This window comes from Triturus cristatus, chromosome 8, assembly GCF_964204655.1.
Source record: "Triturus cristatus chromosome 8, aTriCri1.1, whole genome shotgun sequence".
NCBI classification, from domain to species: domain Eukaryota; kingdom Metazoa; phylum Chordata; class Amphibia; order Caudata; family Salamandridae; genus Triturus; species Triturus cristatus.
Genome location: NC_140591.1, coordinates 149,395,489 through 149,420,790, shown reverse-complemented (window position 1 = coordinate 149,420,790; position 25,302 = coordinate 149,395,489). Strand labels below are relative to the sequence as shown.

Below are 25,302 nucleotides of genomic sequence, written 5' to 3'. Positions count from 1 at the left end.
TTTTTTGAGGAGGGATTCGATCTCCGCCGAGATAAAACTTTGGTCCTGAAGAGAAAAAGTTAGGGGGTGTGGAGGAAGGTACTGATGCTGGGATTGATAAAACTCTATTTTGAAACCTTGAACAGTTTGCAGAACCCAAGCATCGTCTGAGATTAGACGCCAGTTGTGGAGAAAAAATTGTATTCTGCCCCCCAGAATCACGTCGGAAAAAGGAATCAGACTCACCTGAGGTGTTAGAGTCGTGGTAGGCTCCTTGGTTTCCACCTGCACGGCCCTTTCGAAATTGACCCCTCCCTTTGCGGGATGGGTAGAAATTGGAGCGGGAGTTGTATCCAGAGTCTTGACCTCCGCCTTTCTGGGACTGAAATCCCCTCTGGGAGGATTGATGAGATCCACGGCCGAACGAGCGTCCCCTATGTCGTCCGGCCCTGGCAAAAACCGGACGAAGAGCTCGTTTGATGGAAGCTTGAGCTTTATCCAGACCGCTGAAGGTTGCAACAAATTTCGTCAATTCCTTCAGAAAAGGTTGGCCAAAAAGAAGACCCTGAGCCACCGGACCAGATTCGGAAGTAGACAGTTCCGCTAATTTTGGATCGATTTTTAGCAAAATAGAGCGACGACGCTCACTCGAAATTGCACAATTAGCATTGCCTAACTGGCAAATAGCCCTTTGAGCCCATTGGATCAGGTCGTCAGGATCCACGAGGGAAGAAGATTCTTTGGCCTGAAATCCCAGATCCAGAATTTTAGTGAGTGGTCCCAGTAAATCCAGCATTTTATCCTGACAGGAACGCCAGGACCTGTCAAGACCCTTCTTCGGATCCTTTGCAAATTTTTTGAGGTATGACAGCATAGTTGGATCAATCTCTGGAGTGTCTGCCAGGTGATCTGCGAGATCCGGGCGAGCCCTAACATCCTTTTCGAAGGGCTGCCGAATGTGCGCCTGAACATAGGCTGCAACAGCAGGGGAAGGGAGCCAGGAAGAGGAATGCGGATGATAAAGTTCAGAAGGTTCAAATGTAAGGACCTGAGGGTGAGTGGGAGCATCGACATAATGCTCCTTACGAGACTTCTTGCGTGGAGGCGGAACATCGTGGTCCGAAGGAGAGGAAGGAGGACCATCGGAATCAGTTAGAAGTCCAGAAGAGGCAGAGGCGCCCACTGAAGGCAAGGAGGAAGCTTTTTCTGTGGCTAAAGATTTAGCCAGTCTTTTAAAATCCGATCTATGCGGATTAGCCGGAGATTTGGAGGAACTGGAAGGAGGCAACCAACCCTGTTGTTTGGCGTAGTTCGTCAAATGACGTTTCAGGGGATTAATGGCGTGGACCAGGGCCTTATTAACGGAGCGAGTAACCCCTTGGTCCAAAGCTTCCACTAGATCCTGCTCTAGAAAACTAGAGTCATCCTCTTCAAAGGAGTAATCATCGTCCTCAAAATATTCCTCCATTTCTGACACAGAAATGTGACAATAAAGCCCACAAAATGATACTCCGAGTGTTATATATATGCCAAAGGCACAAATCAGGGGGAGTGAATAACCCCGCAGCAAGCCAGTAGGAAAGGTAGAGAAACCTGACCCAAATATATAAATAAATAAATTGTGGAGGGAGGGCTTGCTGCTCAATCACTCTAGGCAGAGCCTATGCGCTATTATACAGCCCAAAGCCTTGAAAAAGCAATGGGCGTCGATGGGGCTGACTAATTTGTGAGGCTGTGGGCAGCGGCGTGTAAAACAGCCGATTCTGTGAAGCTCCGTGAGGAACACAATGTAAACACTAAAAATGGCCGCCGCGCATGCGCGGTAACGGCCGCCTCGAGTCAGAAATGCAAAAATGAGCTCGCGCGTGAAAGCGCGAGTCTCACTGCCCCAGGACTCCCACTCCACCTGAAAAACGAGCACGGACGCTCCGACGAGCGTCCGGACCTCGGGAGGTGACACACGCTCCCAGCGCAGCAACGCGCGTGTGTGAAGACACCGCGAACCTGAAAGGAAATGCGCTAGAAGCGGCAACAAAGTAACAATGCAAATAGAGCGCCGAAGCATGCAAATGAAGCCGTAGACAAGAAAAATAGCAACAAAGTATCAACACATTAGTAATAAACAAGAAGAAACACTTAACTGGCTGCGGAGCAGCAAAGAAAGAGGACGTACTTTCACTGGCATTGGCTTTTATATGTGAGACTCTATGGTTGTTCACGTGGTACCCTGGTGCTCATGGGTACTGTAGTTTTTTCGTTCTACAACGGTTCTTCTAATTGGCTGCTGGGCATTTCTAATAAAGAAATGAGAAAGCATAATCGGAGCCTCCTGTCCTGACATAGAATTTTATCGCCTGTCTTGATAATGTGCCCCTAAGTAAGTGCAGGTCCTACTTGTCCCATATTACGATGTCTGCAGTACTCCCCATTAAACACATTGGAGCAGAGATAGAAAGTGTCGGTACTATCCCATCCAAATTAAAGAACAGCATGATTTGAGTATCTGCACATTTAAAGCCCTGGGCTGAACAGCCACGCCAAATAATTTTTATACACAGTCAAGGAACGTTTTACTGGCACAGCCATGAACTTAAGAGAAGGTCAGGCGGAAATTGTGAGTTGAAAGACACAGGGCAGGAGATGACGATGTACTGACCGGGTGGCTCTTGGGCGGAGGGTGGCACTACTGAAGTCACCGAGATGTTACACTACTATGGGTACGGATTTGCTCATAGAATTAATCCTATGCACACGAGTGACTAGCATTTACCAGCTGAGCTCAAATCTGGGCAGTGGTTCGCTCACACGAGCTGGCTGTTCCGGCGATTGCAGCCTCTCTCGCGAACTATACACTGACCTGAATCCTCGTTGCTCGACGTGCAATATGTACATGCTATCACAGGGGACAGCGGCAGAGCATGCTTTAGGACTCCACGGCCAATAAACAACCGTCAGAAGCCTGGATAGCCAATCCTAGGCGACTTCACATATAATCTCTTTGATGTCCTCCAGCCAATAAACAACGGACAATATCTACCTCTACCAATAACATGATTTCAACCTTTGCTCACTTCAGTATGAATATGTCCGCCCACGTGAGTGGCTGAGAGTAGCTTGGTGCCTCGGAATTGACCCTGCTACGCTCCACGTAATTACCGTAGTTGCTAGACAAATAGACCTCCGAAAAAGAAGTAGAGAAACAATGTTCAATCTTATTTAAGGTATATACGGAGACCCTCTGTACATTGTGGTTACCGTCGTGACTAGCTAACGCCATAACGCCTCGCCTTGAAGACACCCAGAGGCCACCGAGAAGGCTTGGAATCCCACGTGTGGCATCTCTTGCAGTAAGCATCCTTGGAACTGAAGACCAGAATCTAGGTGATCGAACAGCGTCCTCCTATTCAACAGCACAATGAGCTTCCTGATTGATTCCATACTGATGGTCATTTCACAGGTGGGCTGTCTCTTTATATATATCCCAAAACATGTCACAATAACCATGCTGCTTTGCTAAGTATGGGTAGAGGGATTTATGTCTTACATGTTTTCTCAGATGCCTCTACTGAGAGGATAGCACATTGGAACACAGCTTTTGGGTCCCTTCTTAGTTCCCAGACGAAAGTACTAGCCTCATTACACTCCTTCTTGATTCTCTGGATAGCGTTTAAGTAATGAGCTAATTTAGCAACCTGTCACTGTCATGACACTTTGACTTCCTTAAGCAGAGTTGTTAGAGTGGGGTAAATAGAAATTAGAAACGTTTTTATTTTGATGGTCTGAATGTAGTTTGTAAGTCTTCTTGTTGGTGTTTATGGTATGGCATGTTTGTGTTGTGTATGTGAGTAAAGGTGGTTGTGATTTAAATGTACAAATACAAAGTAGGTAATGTATGCTTGGTATGTAGCTAAGTCGCCTGTGTGATAAGTACAATGCACATGTTTGGAAGTCTAATAATTGAGAATTCTAAGCTGCACAGCTGGGAGAAAGATTGCTGTCTTACAGGACTTTCAAAGATGAGCATGCAGTTACCATGAGCACCAGTTTCGTCATCATTCTGTCTGCCTACTATCATAACACACTTGTTTTGAGGTGAGGGTGGGATGCTGAATTGGAAGGTTGTTGTGCGGTGACAAGTATTGCCATTGCTCTGGCAATCGCAGGAGCCAAGTACTAGTGCAAGCTCACTGCATTACCAAATTTATTAGGCTTTGACTTACAGGGGATCCCACTTGCAATCCTAGTGGGCGAGAGTCCTTTTAATACCATAGGGTGATCCCTTTGGGCTGGTATGGAGTGAGAGGTAAAGCACGGTAGTGGTTCCCTCCTGTTGTTTTTTGTATAGTTAGATGTTTGGTGATGGTGAGCGAACCCTGTATCACTTCTCACTCACTCCTTGTAATATTAGCTAAATTGTAGTCCAATGTGAATTCCTTATGGGGAGAATGGTATTCCTGGTAATCCAGGGTGATTCTTGAAATGCAAACTGTTTTTTATCCATTACTCATGGCAGATTTTGAAATTCATAATAATGGACAAACGGGTGTTTTGAAAAACAAATACTCGAAAATGTAACTCAAATATGCACAGGAATTATAATGGTATGTGTAAACAAAGGTTTTGTGTTGCAATCTGTTCAAGTGGAGGCAGACTGGTAATACTGCTAGAATTTGCAATTGGGGAAGAGAGCTGCCCGAGGTAGTTTCATAGGCTGGTTGACTCATTGGACCCCAGAAATTGCACATTGCTGTTGAAAATTGAAATCTTATCTGTCATGCAGAAGTCTTAGTCTTAAAGCTCGAAACCAAACATATGCATTCACTGAATGATGGTGTCATTCTCACCATTTTTAAACTGTACTTTTATCATCCTAACCTGATGATCCGCACATATTTTTAGAAATATTATTGCATGAGAATGTGGAATGATTTTGAGACTGCAAGTCAAGTGTAGGATACCTTGATAAGTTGTTCTTTCCAAGTGTTCCTGAATGTTAAGAATCAACCTTTGAAGAGCTCGACTCGGATTGGCACTTTGACAAATGTCCAAAATGGTGCAGATTGAGCGGCTCAAAAGTGCTAGGTTGTGTTCTTATCCCTAGTGCATCAGTAATTATCTCAGTGCAGGCCTCCGAAAATCATAAAAATGTTAATAGACCTACAGGTCTACTGATTAGAATAATCTACTCAACCTAACTATAATGCATTGCCCTTTAAACTTTGATTCTAGTCAAATATTTTATTTCATAGACTCACCTTTTTCTTCATTATCACATATGAGAGCACCTTCGAATATGTGAGATCAGCATTTCTGCTGTATTCAAACTTATGTTTGATTTAATAGACTAAATATTTGCTCCATGTATAATAAGAATCTAGCCCACTTGCAGGGTACGCATAACTCCTTACTTGCCTCTTAATTCACTAAAAGCATTGTCATCAGGCTGGGGCAGGAATGTTTTTCAGTTCATGTTTAAAAACTCACACTTTTAATAAACATAATACTAAAGCATGATGTGGTAGCGTATTGCCATGTAAAGACCACACATTTTCCACTGAAATGTTCACAAACCTTTCCACTAATATGCAGTTATATTGATAAAACTGTAAGCATACAATGTGTGTAAATTGGCTTTCAGCAAAAATATTTAGCATTGCAGATCACTAAGTAAAGTGATCTGATTTGTTTTGATCCTGTTAAAATCTTTGTCTCCATTACAGAGTTATAAAAAAATTTGTTTTCCTAACTTCTGAAATATATTTTGAAATATGTGTACTGTTCATTTACAAGTTATTTAAAAGTTATGTGTTAGAAAGATAACGTGTCTTTCTCAGCCTTTTGATTCAGACTTTCTGTATAGCATGAATGTAAAACCGTTCACTTTACAAAATCCTCTAACTTTGCAGTCAGGAAAAGAAAAGTAAACACCAACCTTTACTATGAAATAAGCAGCAAATGGTAAGAAGACATAAGTTGAGATTTGACCTCTGTCTTTGAACACACAACAAATGTGACAAGATAAAACAATTTAAAGGCATTTATATTGCTCATTCAGTTTCTGAGTGAAAAGAACACCTCTTTTCTGTCAGCTCACCGGAAGGAGCTAGTCGGCCCTATAAATAGCTCACCCTGATAAAATGTGACCCGCCATAGAGAGTGGGCAAATAGATTTCTCGAGGCCTGCAGTGCAAGAATCCCAGAAAGTGAGCTACAAAGGTACCCACAATGTTTTTAGTCTTTGGTAATTTTCAGACCTGCCTACTCATCCTCCATTCAACATCCAGTTATTTCCCATGGGCTGTCCCAATGCAAATTCGTTTACCTCTGTGAACGTTTTGATTCCTCTTCACGTCTCCTTAAGAGTAATCAGAAAAAATCACTGCAAGCTATTTGCTCTCCTCTCACTCTCCCCCTTCCGGATGCATGCCCTCCTGAAAATGTCATAATGGGCTAAAACATGTTGGTGATTTAGAGCAACATCTGTTTTATGTATCTAGGTCACCGATTGACCTTTCCATTTATTGTCACTTCCTCTTAATGTGCATTTCTGTCATAAATTTTCAATGATGTAAACCCAGTCACTTTATCCTGAGGTGTACATTATCCTGTCAATCATCAGAATACTTCAGATGTAATATTGAACAATTATGTTATGGTTTTATATAATAAGAACCACAAATGGGTTAGCTAGTGCTACAGATCAGGGTATTAGAAATATGCCCACTACCACAGATAGAGTAATTTTACAGTTACACGCACATACATTCATCATACGCTAGGGCCCATTTCACTAACATACGCTCCAATACTCTACCAGCAGCAAACCTGTGGGAAGAAAACTCCTAAAGCACCCTGCATCTGTATCTTGGCGATAGGACCAGTTTAGTGGTTGCCTGACATAATATAAACAATCTATAAACAATAATCAAACATAATTCAATAAATGACAAGTAAAGAAACAACCAACACCATATTTAAAAGTTATATTGCTTTATCTAAAACTAGTCAGAGTAAATCAGAATAAATCATTTCTCATAGTTACCTATTCTAACTAGTGTCAGAACGGGTCAGGACCAGTCTCTCAAAAGTCTTTTCAGGATAAGGTCCTCGGCATCAGTCCTCAGCAACGCAAGTTCACGCAGCAAGGCGACGAAAGAAAGTGTGGGAGAGCCCTCCCTAAGCTAACATATTTTATAATGCAAAATACAATGGAAACCCACATGAATTTGACAAGTAAAATTGTAGCACTGAGCAGAACGAGAAGGAAAGGATGTAACTTTGCAACATCTTGAAATCTCCGCTCAGGAAAAGTCATAATACGCAAACTTCGGAACAGGAACCAAAGATTTGAAACTATTAAAGTTCATTTCCCTTGGCAAACCGGCTTTAACACAGAGTTCTTTCTGAGGCTCTTTGTTTACCAAGGACAAATCATTTCTTTTGGAGATCCTCCAAACTTGCTGATGTCCTCCCGGAAATTTCCATATAAGGACTACGGTCAGTTGTCTGTAACCGAATTCCAGCAGGGGTCTCCCTTGTCACATCACAGATTTCGCCTGTACCAGAGCTCAGCCAGGCTTCAAATTATTCTCAGTTATTTTCATGAAGGCCTCCATAGGCCACAATAGACCATCTTTAATTAAAGAGACAAAATAAAGATTACTACATCATAATGATTAAACAGTGTTAACCCCACTAACACCCTTATGTGTATGCATTTATCTAGCTTTGCGACATATAGAGCATTAATTCAGACAGCGTTTTGTGCTCAAAATAAATAGCACACAGCAACATTTAAACATGAAAACGTGCACGTTATTGTGAATACATAAACAGCACACGCATGCTAACCCTCGTGTAACCTTCTCTTGTGTTAGGACAAACAGGTTGATTAGTGAAACACACTTGCACAAGACTAATAATTAGTTGTTAATTATTAATAATGAATAAAACGCATAGACATGCCAGAGCTTCAAAACCCCAGAAATTTCTAACAGAAAACTCTGCTCCAGCAATCCCCCCTTTGGTGATTTTATCACCAAATAAACCCCAAAAAAAAATTAGTGAAAATTTAGTCCCATTTTAGGAGATATCAGAAATGTCTTTTCCCCTTAGACAACATTACACACCAGTCACTCTTTCATCATCTCTCTTTGTCTCTTGATAAACACTCTCCCTCAATTCTTCTAATTCAATCTCTTCTGGTTCTCTTTTCGAATTTTTCGAATTCTTACTTTTCTTTTCATTTTTCAATTTCTCTTTCCCTCTCCTGTTTTTATAACACACACACATTAATCTCAGTATCAACAAAGCAACAATTATACAAGACAAAGGAAACAATATTCTACCTATAATAGTACTACCTATTTTTGCAATAAAATCCTTAACAGCTATCATCTTATTAGCTAGTTTAGTCCATAAACTCCCAGTTTCAAGTGGTACTAAATCTTCATGCAAATCAGTAATATTTTTGATATAGACCTTCAGGTCTTTACTTTCATCAGGAATGTAAGTGCAACAATGTTGAACTTTCAAAATTCCACAAACTCCACCCTCCTTAGCCAAAAGAATATCAAGGGCAAGTCGATTTTGCATAGACATGGCACGTACGGCACTTAACTCCGTATTTACCAAAAGAAATCCTCCTGCGGTATTTGTCGATAAACGATCAACCACTGTGGACAATTTCCGAATTCCATAAGCATTTAAAGAAATTCCCACTGCTGGAATCAAAACCCCAAAAATATCACCCACTATTTCAGACCAAGTCTCTCTTTTAAAACGTTTTAATAGGTTAATATCTTCTACATCACTTATTTTATCTGTATGAAAAATCTTAGGAAAAACCAAACCCACATAACATGTGCCATACCAATGGTCCGGCAACTTGTAATAAGCCTTGTTCCCACACACATAGTACACTCCTGGAAAAATTGTATCTTCTCCACCTCTGAAACCCCAACCAGTCGCAACAAAGTATGTATCATGGCACTCACTAGTCCCCACAAAATATGTATCATATTGGGATTTCCTTCTGGTAATGCATAGTTTACCCTTCTGCGGTGCATCTAGAGCCAAAGTTGGACTAGCCCCATTTCTCAACTCTTTTCCCATTTCAATGTCCCAAATGGTCTCACTCACTTCATATTTCCCTGCTTTCTCATGCATGTTCACTCTCCTTTCCTCTACCATATCCAGGAAAGCTTTCTCCTCTTCTTTCAAACTGCAAGTTAAATTATTTTTAAAAATGTAATCTAATGTTAGTCCTTTTTCTTCAATAAAAATTTCACCAAAAGTGTTAGCTTCTTTAGCTGGATTCAGTTCTTTGTTCATTGGCAAATGCCCAAAAATACTATCTCTGTTAGACATCTTATAATCTATTTTCCCTAACAAATAAAAAACACTACTTAAAATACTACAAGAAATACCATATGTAGCTGGTAAATGGTGATAAGTAACACCCTCTGAAACGGATGCAGGTAACTGCATGCAGACATAGCAATCCCTCACTTCCATTGTCTTCACATATTCATATAACAGTCTAGAAAAAACATTACTAGAAAAATTGTTAATTGACCTATCTTTGTGTATGTAACTATTTCTAATTGGAACTTCTTTTTGTGAATTCTTCTCTATATTAGTCATATTTTCTGTGTCCATCCCAAATTCAACCTTAAAAGTAACTAATAAAACTAAAACACCCCATAGAAGCATTAATATTCCAGTACAACAGCAGCACATCTTGCACCACCTTTTTAAGAAGGCACATCTATTTTGATTATTCTCTATGTTAGCCATTCTGCTTTAACTTCTACTACTCCACTACTGAAATTAGAACTCTTCAAATCTCCAACGTTTATTCCAAACTCTTCAGCTTCCTCAAAGATCTTTCTGTTCACTCAGTCCAAGTGAATCCTTCTTTTACTCAGTTTGGATACTCATCATTTTTCACTCCAATTTCTTCAACATCAAATTGTATCAGATCTCCAACATTCAAATCCTCAGTATCTGACTCTTCTCCAATGTCAGTCAAGAGTACTTTCAGGATTTCACCAGTATCTTCCTCAACCACTTCTCTCAAGACCACTTCCAGATTATCTTGAGTCACTGTTTCTTCTTTTCCTTCTTCAGACAGTGTCACATAAGACCATTCCGGTGATCTGTACTTTTGGTTGGGTCTTTTAACTCTTTTTATCTCTACTGGTTCTTTTGTTTTCTTTGATTCTTCTTCTTCAGCTTTTGAACTCTGACTAGATACTTCATTCACTTGTTCAGCTTCTGATGTATTTGCTCTTATTATCCTGTATCTCAGTCTTTTCACTCTGTTGTTAGGCCAACGATCTCCTTTCACAACCTTTTTCGGCTTTTCCTTAACACTCCTTTTTCCAATCGAAGTTCTCTTTCTCAGAACTCGACCTTCTGTTTGTTCATTCTCATCATCCGATTCTGTTTCAATTGCCTTTTGCTTTCGTTTCTTAGCAGTTTTCTTTTCTTTCACAGATTCTTTCACCACTATTTGAGACTTCCCTACTTCTGTCCCTCCTCGGGTCTCCGACACGCAATCTTCTTGCTGTCTATTTGTCCCTTTACCTAGCTCCTCATCAATGTTCCCTACACCTCCTCGGGGGTCTTCCGCAATCTGTCCCTCTCTATCTTCTTCTGACCCTGTTTCTTCAAGAATAATCTCAAGCGGCTCTTCAATCTCCTCCTCTTCTGATTCAGGAGTAGTCTCAATGTGTTTTCTCTTTTCTTTTCTTTTTCCTCCACTGCTACTCGAAACTTCAGGCTCTTTCACAGAATCAGAATCTGATCTTCCTTCTGATACTCGCAGTGAATCTCTTGAAGCTCTTTCTGCTTCTTTTCTCACTGATTCTGTATCTTCAGGATCTTCACCATCACTAGAATCTGACTCTTCATAATACTCTTCACCAGTTCCCTCTCTCGGACTTGGAATTCTCAGAGTATGACTTGCATGTACCCAGTGTCTCACTCCAGCACACTTTACTGCAGTTGTTGTAGTCAGAATAACTTGTCTCGGCCTTCCCCACCTTGGAATCAAGCAATTTCTTCTTCTGTGCACCTTAATCCTCACCCAGTCTCCTGGACTTAGATCATGGGCTTGCTTCTTCTCAAGTGTGGTAGCTTCTTCTCCAACCTGGTGAAACACAGAATGAACTGCGTCAGCCAGGCCTTTACAGTAATCCAAAATCATGTCATCAGTTATTGTCATCAATTTATTCACAGGCACGAATGCATGGCGCATTGCACGTCCCATAATGATTTCATGCGGACTCAATCCTGTAGTTCTGTCTGGAGTAGATCTCATAGTCATCAAGACTAGAGGCAGAACATCTGGCCATTTCATGCCAGTGGCTAAGCACATTTTTCCAATTCTGTTTTTGATTGTGCCATTAATCTGCTCAACCACACCAGAAGCCTCTGGTCGGTATGCACAATGTAGCTTCTGCTGTATTTTTAATGCTTCACAAATCAAACCAATGAGTTCATTTTGAAAATGTCTACCTCTGTCAGACTCAACTGTAACTGGAAACCCAAACCTAGGAATCAACTCCCTCAACAGTAATCTTGCCACTGTTAATCCATCATTCCTCCTTGTCGGGTAAGCTTCCACCCACCTTGAAAATAAACAGACTACCACTAGGACATACCTCAGTCTATTCACCTGGGGCATTTCAATGAAATCAATTTGCATTCTTGTGAAAGGACCTCCTTCTCTGCCAATTGTCCCTAAACTCACCACTGTCTTTTTTCCAGTGTTAAATTGCTGACAAATCAAACATCTTTGACAGATGCTTTCCGCAATTGTCCTAAACTTTGCATTGTACCAGGTCTGTTTAAAGGACCTAATCATCGCGTCCCTCCCCAGATGTCCCTGACCATGATACATCCTTGCCATTGACGACAAAATTGAGTTTGGCATCACTGGTCTGCCATCTCTGTAGACCCAAACATGGTCTGTTTCTCTTGGAGCACATCCTGCCTTAACCCAATCTTGTTTCTCTTCTTCTCCTGCCTCATCTTGTAACTGTTTCACTTCATCCCACGTTTCTAGGACATTAGTAAACATCACAGAAGGGAAAGACATTTCTTTCTTTTCTCTTTCCCTATTAATTGATTGATTTAATTTCGCGCAATACTGTGCCACATCGTTAGCATACCTGTTGCCAACAGTGATAAAATCTTCTCCTGTAACATGTGCTGCACATTTTACAACTGCTAACTCCTTAGGCAGCTGTATCGCCTCAAGCAATTTCCCAATCAGCTCAGCATTCTTTATCGGAGTTCCACTCGATGTCAAGAAACCTCTTTGTAGCCACAGTTGGCCAAAATCATGCACCACTCCAAATCCATACTGACTATCAGTCAACACAGTTGTTCTCAAATCTTTCCCAATCTCACAAGCTCTTGTCAATGCCACTAATTCAGCAACTTGCGCAGATTTTACTCCTTTCAATGGTGATGCTTCCATAACTTCTGAAACTTTGCACACTGCATATGCTGCACATAGCACACCATTATCATTTCTCAGGCATGATCCATCCACAAACAACACATGATCATTCTCTGGCAAGGGAACATCCTTGATATCTGGTCTTGGTTTCGTACAGTACTCAAGCACATCCAAACAATCATGATCATCTTCCATCTTTATACCCACATTCTCAATATCCGGCAAAAGTGTTGCTGGATTCACATTTGTACATCTCTCAAGAGTCACATTTGATGCTCCCAGAATCACCTTTTCATACTTAGTCAACCGACTATTTGACATATGCTGAGTTCTGCTTCTTGTCAAAAGAATTGCCACATTGTGAGGTACGAATACCCTTACAGGATACCCCATTATGATTCCCTCACTCTGTTCCAGGCTTCTGCATGTTGCAGCCACAGATTTTAGACAACCTGGTAAACCCACAGCTACAGGGTCAAGTGTCGATGAGAAGTACGCAATAGGCCTTCTCAATTGTCCATGTTTCTGGATTAACACTGAAAGTGCACATCCATTTCTCTCACTGCAGTACAGTTCAAACTCTTTTTCATAGTCTGGCATACCCAGAGCTGGAGCTTCACACATTTTTGTTTTGAGCTCTTCAAATGCTGCCAATTGTTCTGCATCTAGATCCAATGGATCTGTCATGTCACTTTTTGTCAATTTAATCAATGGCTTTGCTATCAGGGAAAAATTAATTATCCACTGACGACAATATCCCACCATACCCAGGAACATTCTCACTTCTCTCTGGGTTTTTGGAGCTTTCATTTCCCTGATTATTTTGATCCTGTCAGTAGTCACTTTTCTCAGACCTTTCTCAATATTATGTCCAAGATAATGCACCTCTTTCTTGCAAAATTGTAATTTGGCTGGGGATACCTTTAACCCTCCATCTGCCAGATGATTCAGTAAAGCTATGGTATCCACTTCACAAGCTTCACGTGTCTTTGATGCCACCAGTAGGTCATCAATGTATTGTACTAGCACTGAGCTTTCAGGCATGATCAGACTTTCCAACGACCTTTTCAATAACTGATTGAATATCGAAGGACTCTCCGTATACCCCTGTGGGATACGACACCATGCTAAAATACGCTGGCCAAACCTAAATGCAAAAATTGGCTGGCTGTCATGATGCAATGGAATTGAAAAGAATGCATGACACAAATCAATCACTGTATACCACTCAGCATCATGTGGAATTTGATACAGAATCACCGATGGATTCGGCACGATAGGACAACATGCCACCACAATCTGATTAACCTTTCTCAGGTCCTGCACGATCCTGAACTTGCCATTAGGCTTTTTCAGTCCCATTATCGGCGAATTACACGGGCTACTCAATAGTTCTCTCAGGACTCCTTGCTGAATCATTTTCTCAATTATAGGAGTTATCCCTTCAATTATCTCTGGTGTCATTTTGTACTGAGGAATGTTAGGATATGCAATTCCCTCTTTCACTGCAATTTTCACTGGATCTACATTATTCATCAATCCCACATCCTCTCCTGTAAAATCCCAAACTGCTCTTTTCACTGTGTCTCTCAGCACTTGAGGCAGATCCTCCGGATTGAACACTGGAAATGTACCAATTAATTCACTTTCTCTATTTTCTAAAGTCATCCGGTAGAAAACATCATCATCTGGTGTCTCAAAAGCTATTCCATCTGGTGTACAGAAAATTGTGCAGTTCATCTTGCATAATAAATCCCTACCTAACAGATTCACTGGGCTTGTGTCACAGACAATAAATCTGTGCATGTCTGAAAATTTCCCTATCTGTACTTTCACTGGTTCAGTAAGACGTGTTCTGATTTGTGTATTGGCTACACCAACTACTTGGATTGCTTCATCCGAGAGAGGAAGATTTCTAACATCTGTTGACCTGACAGTTGATCTTGTCGCACCTGTGTCTACTAAAAAAGTAACACCCTCTTCATTAATTTTCCCATCCACAAATGGTCCTGCCTGGTCTATTTCTAGAGTTGCACCAAGTATGCACTCCTCTTCCTCTCCTCGGCACCGTCAATAATCACCTTCAGACTCACTCCCTTCACTCTTTAACAAGTACTGCTGTACTTTGTTAGTACGTCTTGGTTTGTTTACCTGCTCATCATTGAAGAATCCCGAATCCTGACTGTACTTTTGTACCCCTCTATTCTGCTGTAAAGGTGGTTTTGGCTCTTGACTCTGCTGCTGTCTCACAACTTTCTGCTGTTGTTGCTGTTGCTGCTGATTATTCCCTTCATTCTGCACCTGTTGATTTAAGGATTTACCCTCATTTAATGGTGGATTAGGACATTCCGACCTCCAATGTCCCAGTTGGCCACAGTTGTGACACGGGAACTTTTTCTTTGCTTCCCCAAGACTTCCTCTTCCTTTACCTGCAAATCTTGGTCTATTTCCTGTATTATTTCCTGGATTATTTGCCTGTTCCACCAACTGTGCTTCCTGTCTTTCTGCAACTTTCACCTGTGCCCACATTGCTTTTTCCTTCAGCTTTCTTTGTTTTGCTTCAATTTCATCACTGAAATATTTTGCATGTCTCAGAATCTCATCTACTTTCTTACTCTGCCAATCCACTGTGTGTTCACGAATTCTCTCACTAATTTCAGGTCTAAGACCATATACAAATCTGTATACAAAATGACTCAAATCTTTGTCACCCAGATGTTCATCTCCACTGAATTGTTTAAAAGCCAGTATCAGCCTTTCGTAAAAAGCATGAACTGATTCTTTTGCTTCCTGTTGTGTTCGATCTATTTTAACCCAGTCTGTCTCTTTTGGAGGAACTTTACTCTTCAGGTATACCATCACCTGATCGTACTTCCTCATCACTTCTGGATCTGGTGCCCCTGTTCTTGAATCTCTTGGATATTCCTCACTAGGCCAACTCACAACTATTTTACACTCTGTCCACAAGTCTGCTGGAACAATTATATCAAACAGACTATTCAGGTCAACCCACAGCACTTTTGACAATTTCACAAACCTGTCTACCTGCCTATACCACTCGACGGGCTTTTCTCTCAATCGAGGGAAATCATTCGTAAATGATAAAATATCCTGTCTGGTCCATGGAACATGTACATATCCTCCTCCAGGTATTTCTCTCATGGGAAACTGCTCTACTGGTTTCTCTTTTTCTCTCACTGGAAATGCTGAGTAAGTTGTTCTATCTTCACATTCATCCCTTTTCTTATACCACCTATCCTTCCATTTTTCCACATCACCCCATCTACGCAATAATGCCACCATTTCTTTAATTTGTCCTGTTCTACCAGAATTATTCAAATTCTCTATGTCCTTCTCTGTGAAATCCATCCTGTACGTTTTCTGTAAAGCCTTTACTTTATCAATGTCAACTCCTTGCTCATTTGCTATCGCTCTCAGTCTATCATGTGTATTTCTTGCCCTCCATCTTATGCTCTTGCACATGAACAATAATTCACCATCATGATGACTTTTCAGGATTTCTGTCGGAACTGTTCCTGTCACAAGCTCTTCTAATTCTATACGTAATTTAACCACATCAACAACTTGTGAATCTTTATCCTTTTTCTGAAGAACCTTCATCCAGTCATTTAGGTCGTCAACTGTTATTTCCGCAGTTTTTCTCGCTGAAACTATTTTTTTCTGCGGTTCTAAAATTGGCATCCCTAAACTACTAGAATCACTAATATCCATGAATTCACTACCTGTGTCATGTCTTGTTTGTCTCAGGTCATTTCTCCCTGTTCTTTTACCTGAATCTCCTGAAGGACCAGCTGAATTATTTGCAATATATGGAACTACCAGCCCATTTTCACCTGCTCTCTGTCCGTCAAGTATAGGAATTACCGGACCTATAGTAACAGGCACTGTAACAGCTTCCATATTCATCGTTAACTCTCTAATTTTCTCAGTCAGTTCTGTTGTCGTCTTTGCTAATTGTCTGGCATTTCTGGCATTTTCCTCTCTGAAAGAACTATTATTTCTTGATTCAGATGTCATTTTTTCTTTCTCAACTGTATCTCTTATCGGAGAAACAACTGGTGTACTTTCTTCCGATTCTGATCTATACGGAGGTGGTCTCTTGTACATCATATCATTCAAGACCTCATCCTCATACTCTCCATATCTTCTCCTATCTGTCTCAGAAACCCTTTCTTCTGAAGGAGCCGAAGCTTCAACTGTTCTCATAGGATATAATCCATCTGACATGGTAGCATCTCGCCATCTTTTCATTCGATCCTGATGTGTCTCACGATCATGTCTCCTCCCAAACATATACCTGTAGTACCCTCCAGACCTTTGCTTTTCTCGGTCATGAACTTCCTCTTCCCATTCCACTAAAGCCTCAAACTGTGTAGGTCTCGGCTTCGGATCTAAGCATAACATCTTTTCCCGTAAATTTCTCAACACGGCCAGATTAAATGAACCATGTTCTGGGAATGCTAAAACACCATCTTCTTTAGTATACCTGACCCAATTCTGCAACCATATACAGGTATGTAATCCATATTTCGCAACCATAAAGGATGCAGGTGTCTTCGCTGGAGGTAGCAACTCACCCTCTCTTGTCTTAACCTCTTTATCCTTACTAAACCACTTCTTAACTTTTCCAAAGAAGGTTTTCTTCTTTTTCTCTTCTTGGTAATACATTTTAACGCTTACCAAAACTCTCTACTCTTTCCGTATGGAGCGTCTACGTCACTAAATAGTTCTTCCAATCCCTGCGCAACTCACACTAACGCACCAATCTTAGCGCGAACCCTATTCTGAGTTACTATCCAATCAGTGCGCGAACCTTCTGACGTCAGCAGCCGCTGCAGTCTCTGTCTTCTGTCTCTGTCACTCGTCTACCCCTCCTTTACAAAAACTCTCAGTAGACTTCGTGTGTCAAAATTTCTACAAAATCTATTAGTTACAACATGAAAACATCTCCATTGTCTGCTTCGCTAACCACAGAATAGTAAAAAAAAAATCTATTTCTCAAGAGCCAACAATTTTACATACATCTCATAACTGTTTCCTCTAGGACGTATCCAAAAGAGTCTTACAATCAATAAATGTATATGCATTCACGCACATTCATACGAGAAAAAATATAGTACATACACACAAAATCCTGCTTCTTGAGAACAGCGCACAATCTGCCTCTGTACAGAATTATAACTCACAACAACTAAGCAGCTTACCTCCGCCCAGTTCTGCAAACAAGCTCAGAGAATACCTATTACTCCTCCCGCAATAAGCTTTAACGGCAATCCTTACGGATCCCTGGGACTTAAGACCAGAGTTTCACAGATAACCTTTACTATGATTCACACTCCTTATATACTAGAAATGTCTAATAGTAACATACAACAATGTCACCGATTCCGAACCCAGACAATGTGAACGCGCAACTTCTATTGTTACACGTAATTCCTTACAATCCCGTCTTTCCCGAGAGCAGCATATACACCTTCCTCTGCCCTACTACGGAACCGCTTCCAGCTTCCAAGTTCCAGAAGCACTACATATAACTCAACATTACGACTCCAACATTTAGTATTAGTACATATACCAAAAACATCAAAATAGATCAATAATCAATAAGCTAATTTACAAGCAATCTTATCTTATCAGATCAAGACAACCATCTAAACCATCCTCTGCTACCAGAGAAATTGCTACAGATCAGGGTATTAGAAATATGCCCACTACCACAGATAGAGTAATTTTACAGTTACACGCACATACATTCATCATACGCTAGGGCCCATTTCACTAACATACGCTCCAATACTCTACCAGCAGCAAACCTGTGGGAAGAAAACTCCTAAAGCACCCTGCATCTGTATCTAGGCGAAAGGACCAGTTTAGTGGTTGCCTGACATAATATAAACAATCTATAAACAATAATCAAACATAATTCAATAAATGACAAGTAAAGAAACAACCAACACCATATTTAAAAGTTATATTGCTTTATCTAAAACTAGTCAGAGTAAATCAGAATAAATCATTTCTCATAGCTACCTATTCTAACTAGTGTCAGAACGGGTCAGGACCAGTCTCTCAAAAGTCTTTTCAGGATAAGGTCCTCAGCATCAGTCCTCAGCACCGCAAGTTCACGCAGCAAGGCGACGAAAGAAAGTGTGGGGAGAGCCCTCCCTAAGCTAACATATTTTATAATGCAAAATACAATGGAAACCCACATGAATTTGACAAGTAAAATTGTAGCACTGAGCAGAACGAGAAGGAAAGGATGTAACTTTGCAACATCTTGAAATCTCCGCTCAAGTAAAGTCATAATACGCAAACTTCGGAACAGGAACCAAAGATTTGAAACTATTAAAGTTCATTTCCCTTGGCAAACCGGCTTTAACACAGAGTTCTTTCTGAGGCTCTTTGTTTACCAAGGACAAATCATTTCTTTTGGAGATCCTCCAAACTTGCTGATGTCCTCCCGGAAATTTCCATATAAGGACTACGGTCAGTTGTCTGTAACCGAATTCCAGCAGGGGTCTCCCTTGTCACATCACAGATTTCGCCTGTACCAGAGCTCAGCCAGGCTTCAAATTATTCTCAGTTATTTTCATGAAGGCCTCCATAGGCCACAATAGACCATCTTTAATTAAAGAGACAAAATAAAGATTACTACATCATAATGATTAAACAGTGTTAACCCCACTAACACCCTTATGTGTATGCATTTATCTAGCTTTGCGACATATAGAGCATTAATTCAGACAGCGTTTTGTGCTCAAAATAAATAGCACACAGCAACATTTAAACATGAAAACTTGCACGTTATTGTGAATACATAAACAGCACACGCATGCTAACCCTCGTGTAACCTTCTCTTGTGTTAGGACAAACAGGTTGATTAGTGAAACACACTTGCACAAGACTAATAATTAGTTGTTAATTATTAATAATGAATAAAACGCATAGACATGCCAGAGCTTCAAAACCCCAGAAATTTCTAACAGAAAACTCTGCTCCAGCAATCCCCCCTTTGGTGATTTTATCACCAAATAAACCCCAAAAAAAAATTAGTGAAAATTTAGTCCCATTTTAGGAGATATCAGAAATGTCTTTTCCCCTTAGACAACATTACACACCAGTCACTCTTTCATCATCTCTCTTTGTCTCTTGATAAACACTCTCCCTCAATTCTTCTAATTCAATCTCTTCTGGTTCTCTTTTCGAATTTTTCGAATTCTTACTTTTCTTTTCATTTTTCAATTTCTCTTTCCCTCTCCTGTTTTTATAACACACACACATTAATCTCAGTATCAACAAAGCAACAATTATACAAGACAAAGGAAACAATATTCTACCTATAATAGTACTACCTATTTTTGCAATAAAATCCTTAACAGCTATCATCTTATTAGCTAGTTTAGTCCATAAACTCCCAGTTTCAAGTGGTACTAAATCTTCATGCAAATCAGTAATATTTTTGATATAGACCTTCAGGTCTTTACTTTCATCAGGAATGTAAGTGCAACAATGTTGAACTTTCAAAATTCCACAAACTCCACCCTCCTTAGCCAAAAGAATATCAAGGGCAAGTCGATTTTGCATAGACATGGCACGTACGGCACTTAACTCCGTATTTACCAAAAGAAATCCTCCTGCGGTATTTGTCGATAAACGATCAACCACTGTGGACAATTTCCGAATTCCATAAGCATTTAAAGAAATTCCCACTGCTGGAATCAAAACCCCAAAAATATCACCCACTATTTCAGACCAAGTCTCTCTTTTAAAACGTTTTAATAGGTTAATATCTTCTACATCACTTATTTTATCTGTATGAAAAATCTTAGGAAAAACCAAACCCACATAACATGTGCCATACCAATGGTCCGGCAACTTGTAATAAGCCTTGTTCCCACACACATAGTACACTCCTGGAAAAATTGTATCTTCTCCACCTCTGAAACCCCAACCAGTCGCAACAAAGTATGTATCATGGCACTCACTAGTCCCCACAAAATATGTATCATATTGGGATTTCCTTCTGGTAATGCATAGTTTACCCTTCTGCGGTGCATCTAGAGCCAAAGTTGGACTAGCCCCATTTCTCAACTCTTTTCCCATTTCAATGTCCCAAATGGTCTCACTCACTTCATATTTCCCTGCTTTCTCATGCATGTTCACTCTCCTTTCCTCTACCATATCCAGGAAAGCTTTCTCCTCTTCTTTCAAACTGCAAGTTAAATTATTTTTAAAAATGTAATCTAATGTTAGTCCTTTTTCTTCAATAAAAATTTCACCAAAAGTGTTAGCTTCTTTAGCTGGATTCAGTTCTTTGTTCATTGGCAAATGCCCAAAAATACTATCTCTGTTAGACATCTTATAATCTATTTTCCCTAACAAATAAAAAACACTACTTAAAATACTACAAGAAATACCATATGTAGCTGGTAAATGGTGATAAGTAACACCCTCTGAAACGGATGCAGGTAACTGCATGCAGACATAGCAATCCCTCACTTCCATTGTCTTCACATATTCATATAACAGTCTAGAAAAAACATTACTAGAAAAATTGTTAATTGACCTATCTTTGTGTATGTAACTATTTCTAATTGGAACTTCTTTTTGTGAATTCTTCTCTATATTAGTCATATTTTCTGTGTCCATCCCAAATTCAACCTTAAAAGTAACTAATAAAACTAAAACACCCCATAGAAGCATTAATATTCCAGTACAACAGCAGCACATCTTGCACCACCTTTTTAAGAAGGCACATCTATTTTGATTATTCTCTATGTTAGCCATTCTGCTTTAACTTCTACTACTCCACTACTGAAATTAGAACTCTTCAAATCTCCAACGTTTATTCCAAACTCTTCAGCTTCCTCAAAGATCTTTCTGTTCACTCAGTCCAAGTGAATCCTTCTTTTACTCAGTTTGGATACTCATCATTTTTCACTCCAATTTCTTCAACATCAAATTGTATCAGATCTCCAACATTCAAATCCTCAGTATCTGACTCTTCTCCAATGTCAGTCAAGAGTACTTTCAGGATTTCACCAGTATCTTCCTCAACCACTTCTCTCAAGACCACTTCCAGATTATCTTGAGTCACTGTTTCTTCTTTTCCTTCTTCAGACAGTGTCACATAAGACCATTCCGGTGATCTGTACTTTTGGTTGGGTCTTTTAACTCTTTTTATCTCTACTGGTTCTTTTGTTTTCTTTGATTCTTCTTCTTCAGCTTTTGAACTCTGACTAGATACTTCATTCACTTGTTCAGCTTCTGATGTATTTGCTCTTATTATCCTGTATCTCAGTCTTTTCACTCTGTTGTTAGGCCAACGATCTCCTTTCACAACCTTTTTCGGCTTTTCCTTAACACTCCTTTTTCCAATCGAAGTTCTCTTTCTCAGAACTCGACCTTCTGTTTGTTCATTCTCATCATCCGATTCTGTTTCAATTGCCTTTTGCTTTCGTTTCTTAGCAGTTTTCTTTTCTTTCACAGATTCTTTCACCACTATTTGAGACTTCCCTACTTCTGTCCCTCCTCGGGTCTCCGACACGCAATCTTCTTGCTGTCTATTTGTCCCTTTACCTAGCTCCTCATCAATGTTCCCTACACCTTCTCGGGGGTCTTCCGCAATCTGTCCCTCTCTATCTTCTTCTGACCCTGTTTCTTCAAGAATAATCTCAAGCGGCTCTTCAATCTCCTCCTCTTCTGATTCAGGAGTAGTCTCAATGTGTTTTCTCTTTTCTTTTCTTTTTCCTCCACTGCTACTCGAAACTTCAGGCTCTTTCACAGAATCAGAATCTGATCTTCCTTCTGATACTCGCAGTGAATCTCTTGAAGCTCTTTCTGCTTCTTTTCTCACTGATTCTGTATCTTCAGGATCTTCACCATCACTAGAATCTGACTCTTCATAATATTCTTCACCAGTTCCCTCTCTCGGACTTGGAATTCTCAGAGTATGACTTGCATGTACCCAGTGTCTCACTCCAGCACACTTTACTGCAGTTGTTGTAGTCAGAATAACTTGTCTCGGCCTTCCCCACCTTGGAATCAAGCAATTTCTTCTTCTGTGCACCTTAATCCTCACCCAGTCTCCTGGACTTAGATCATGGGCTTGCTTCTTCTCAAGTGTGGTAGCTTCTTCTCCAACCTGGTGAAACACAGAATGAACTGCGTCAGCCAGGCCTTTACAGTAATCCAAAATCATGTCATCAGTTATTGTCATCAATTTATTCACAGGCACGAATGCATGGCGCATTGCACGTCCCATAATGATTTCATGCGGACTCAATCCTGTAGTTCTGTCTGGAGTAGATCTAATAGTCATCAAGACTAGAGGCAGAACATCTGGCCATTTCATGCCAGTGGCTAAGCACATTTTTCCAATTCTGTTTTTGATTGTGCCATTAATCTGCTCAACCACACCAGAAGCCTCTGGTCGGTATGCACAATGTAGCTTCTGCTGTATTTTTAATGCTTCACAAATCAAACCAATGAGTTCATTTTGAAAATGTCTACCTCTGTCAGACTCAACTGTAACTGGAAACCCAAACCTAGGAATCAACTCCCTCAACAGTAATCTTGCCACTGTTAATCCATCATTCCTCCTTGTCGGGTAAGCTTCCACCCATCTTGAAAATAAACAGACTACCACTAGGACATACCTCAGTCTATTCACCTGGGGCATTTCAATGAAATCAATTTGCATTCTTGTGAAAGGACCTCCTTCTCTGCCAATTGTCCCTAAACTCACCACTGTCTTTTTTCCAGTGTTAAATTGCTGAAAAATCAAACATCTTTGACAGATGCTTTCCGCAATTGTCCTAAACTTTGCATTGTACCAGGTCTGTTTAAAGGACCTAATCATCGCGTCCCTCCCCAGATGTCCCTGACCATGATACATCCTTGCCATTGACGACAAAATTGAGTTTGGCATCACTGGTCTGCCATCTCTGTAGACCCAAACATGGTCTGTTTCTCTTGGAGCACATCCTGCCTTAACCCAATCTTGTTTCTCTTCTTCTCCTGCCTCATCTTGTAACTGTTTCACTTCATCCCACGTTTCTAGGACATTAGTAAACATCACAGAAGGGAAAGACATTTCTTTCTTTTCTCTTTCCCTATTAATTGATTGATTTAATTTCGCGCAATACTGTGCCACATCGTTAGCATACCTGTTGCCAACAGTGATAAAATCTTCTCCTGTAACATGTGCTGCACATTTTACAACTGCTAACTCCTTAGGCAGCTGTATCGCCTCAAGCAATTTCCCAATCAGCTCAGCATTCTTTATCGGAGTTCCACTCGATGTCAAGAAACCTCTTTGTAGCCACAGTTGGCCAAAATCATGCACCACTCCAAATCCATACTGACTATCAGTCAACACAGTTGTTCTCAAATCTTTCCCAATCTCACAAGCTCTTGTCAATGCCACTAATTCAGCAACTTGCGCAGATTTTACTCCTTTCAATGGTGATGCTTCCATAACTTCTGAAACTTTGCACACTGCATATGCTGCACATAGCACACCATTATCATTTCTCAGGCATGATCCATCCACAAACAACACATGATCATTCTCTGGCAAGGGAACATCCTTGATATCTGGTCTTGGTTTCGTACAGTACTCAAGCACATCCAAACAATCATGATCATCTTCCATCTTTATACCCACATTCTCAATATCCGGCAAAAGTGTTGCTGGATTCACATTTGTACATCTCTCAAGAGTCACATTTGATGCTCCCAGAATCACCTTTTCATACTTAGTCAACCGACTATTTGACATATGCTGAGTTCTGCTTCTTGTCAAAAGAATTGCCACATTGTGAGGTACGAATACCCTTACAGGATACCCCATTATGATTCCCTCACTCTGTTCCAGGCTTCTGCATGTTGCAGCCACAGATTTTAGACAACCTGGTAAACCCACAGCTACAGGGTCAAGTGTCGATGAGAAGTACGCAATAGGCCTTCTCAATTGTCCATGTTTCTGGATTAACACTGAAAGTGCACATCCATTTCTCTCACTGCAGTACAGTTCAAACTCTTTTTCATAGTCTGGCATACCCAGAGCTGGAGCTTCACACATTTTTGTTTTGAGCTCTTCAAATGCTGCCAATTGTTCTGCATCTAGATCCAATGGATCTGTCATGTCACTTTTTGTCAATTTAATCAATGGCTTTGCTATCAGGGAAAAATTAATTATCCACTGACGACAATATCCCACCATACCCAGGAACATTCTCACTTCTCTCTGAGTTTTTGGAGCTTTCATTTCCCTGATTATTTTGATCCTGTCAGTAGTCACTTTTCTCAGACCTTTCTCAATATTATGTCCAAGATAATGCACCTCTTTCTTGCAAAATTGTAATTTGGCTGGGGATACCTTTAACCCTCCATCTGCCAGATGATTCAGTAAAGCTATGGTATCCACTTCACAAGCTTCACGTGTCTTTGATGCCACCAGTAGGTCATCAATGTATTGTACTAGCACTGAGCTTTCAGGCATGATCAGACTTTCCAACGACCTTTTCAATAACTGATTGAATATCGAAGGACTCTCCGTATACCCCTGTGGGATACGACACCATGCTAAAATACGCTGGCCAAACCTAAATGCAAAAATTGGCTGGCTGTCATGATGCAATGGAATTGAAAAGAATGCATGACACAAATCAATCACTGTATACCACTCAGCATCATGTGGAATTTGATACAGAATCACCGATGGATTCGGCACGATAGGACAACATGCCACCACAATCTGATTAACCTTTCTCAGGTCCTGCACGATCCTGAACTTGCCATTAGGCTTTTTCAGTCCCATTATCGGC

At 40.5% G+C, this 25,302-nt stretch overlaps 2 protein-coding genes across 4 annotated transcripts in view; one reads left to right on the top strand and one right to left on the bottom strand.

Moving 5' to 3' along the window:
• GTPBP8 (GTP binding protein 8) overlaps positions 1-2,958 on the bottom strand; it is a 95,098-nt gene extending 92,140 nt beyond the window's left edge. The window contains exon 1 of one of the 3 annotated variants that reach the window (XM_085621180.1): positions 2,837-2,958. The gene's annotated coding sequence lies outside the window, so the exon portion shown is untranslated. Of the gene's footprint in view, positions 1-2,635; positions 2,657-2,749 lie in introns of those variants that run through there. The other 2 variants (XM_085621181.1, XM_085621182.1) reach the window with 2 other exon arrangements.
• GPHRA (golgi pH regulator A) overlaps positions 2,619-25,302 on the top strand; it is a 71,837-nt gene continuing 49,153 nt past the window's right edge. Inside the window, exon 1 of the mRNA XM_085621179.1 lies at positions 2,619-3,436. Coding sequence (XP_085477305.1) covers positions 3,395-3,436 — 42 coding nt within the window. The 5' untranslated portion in view covers positions 2,619-3,394. The remainder of the gene's footprint in view (positions 3,437-25,302) is intronic.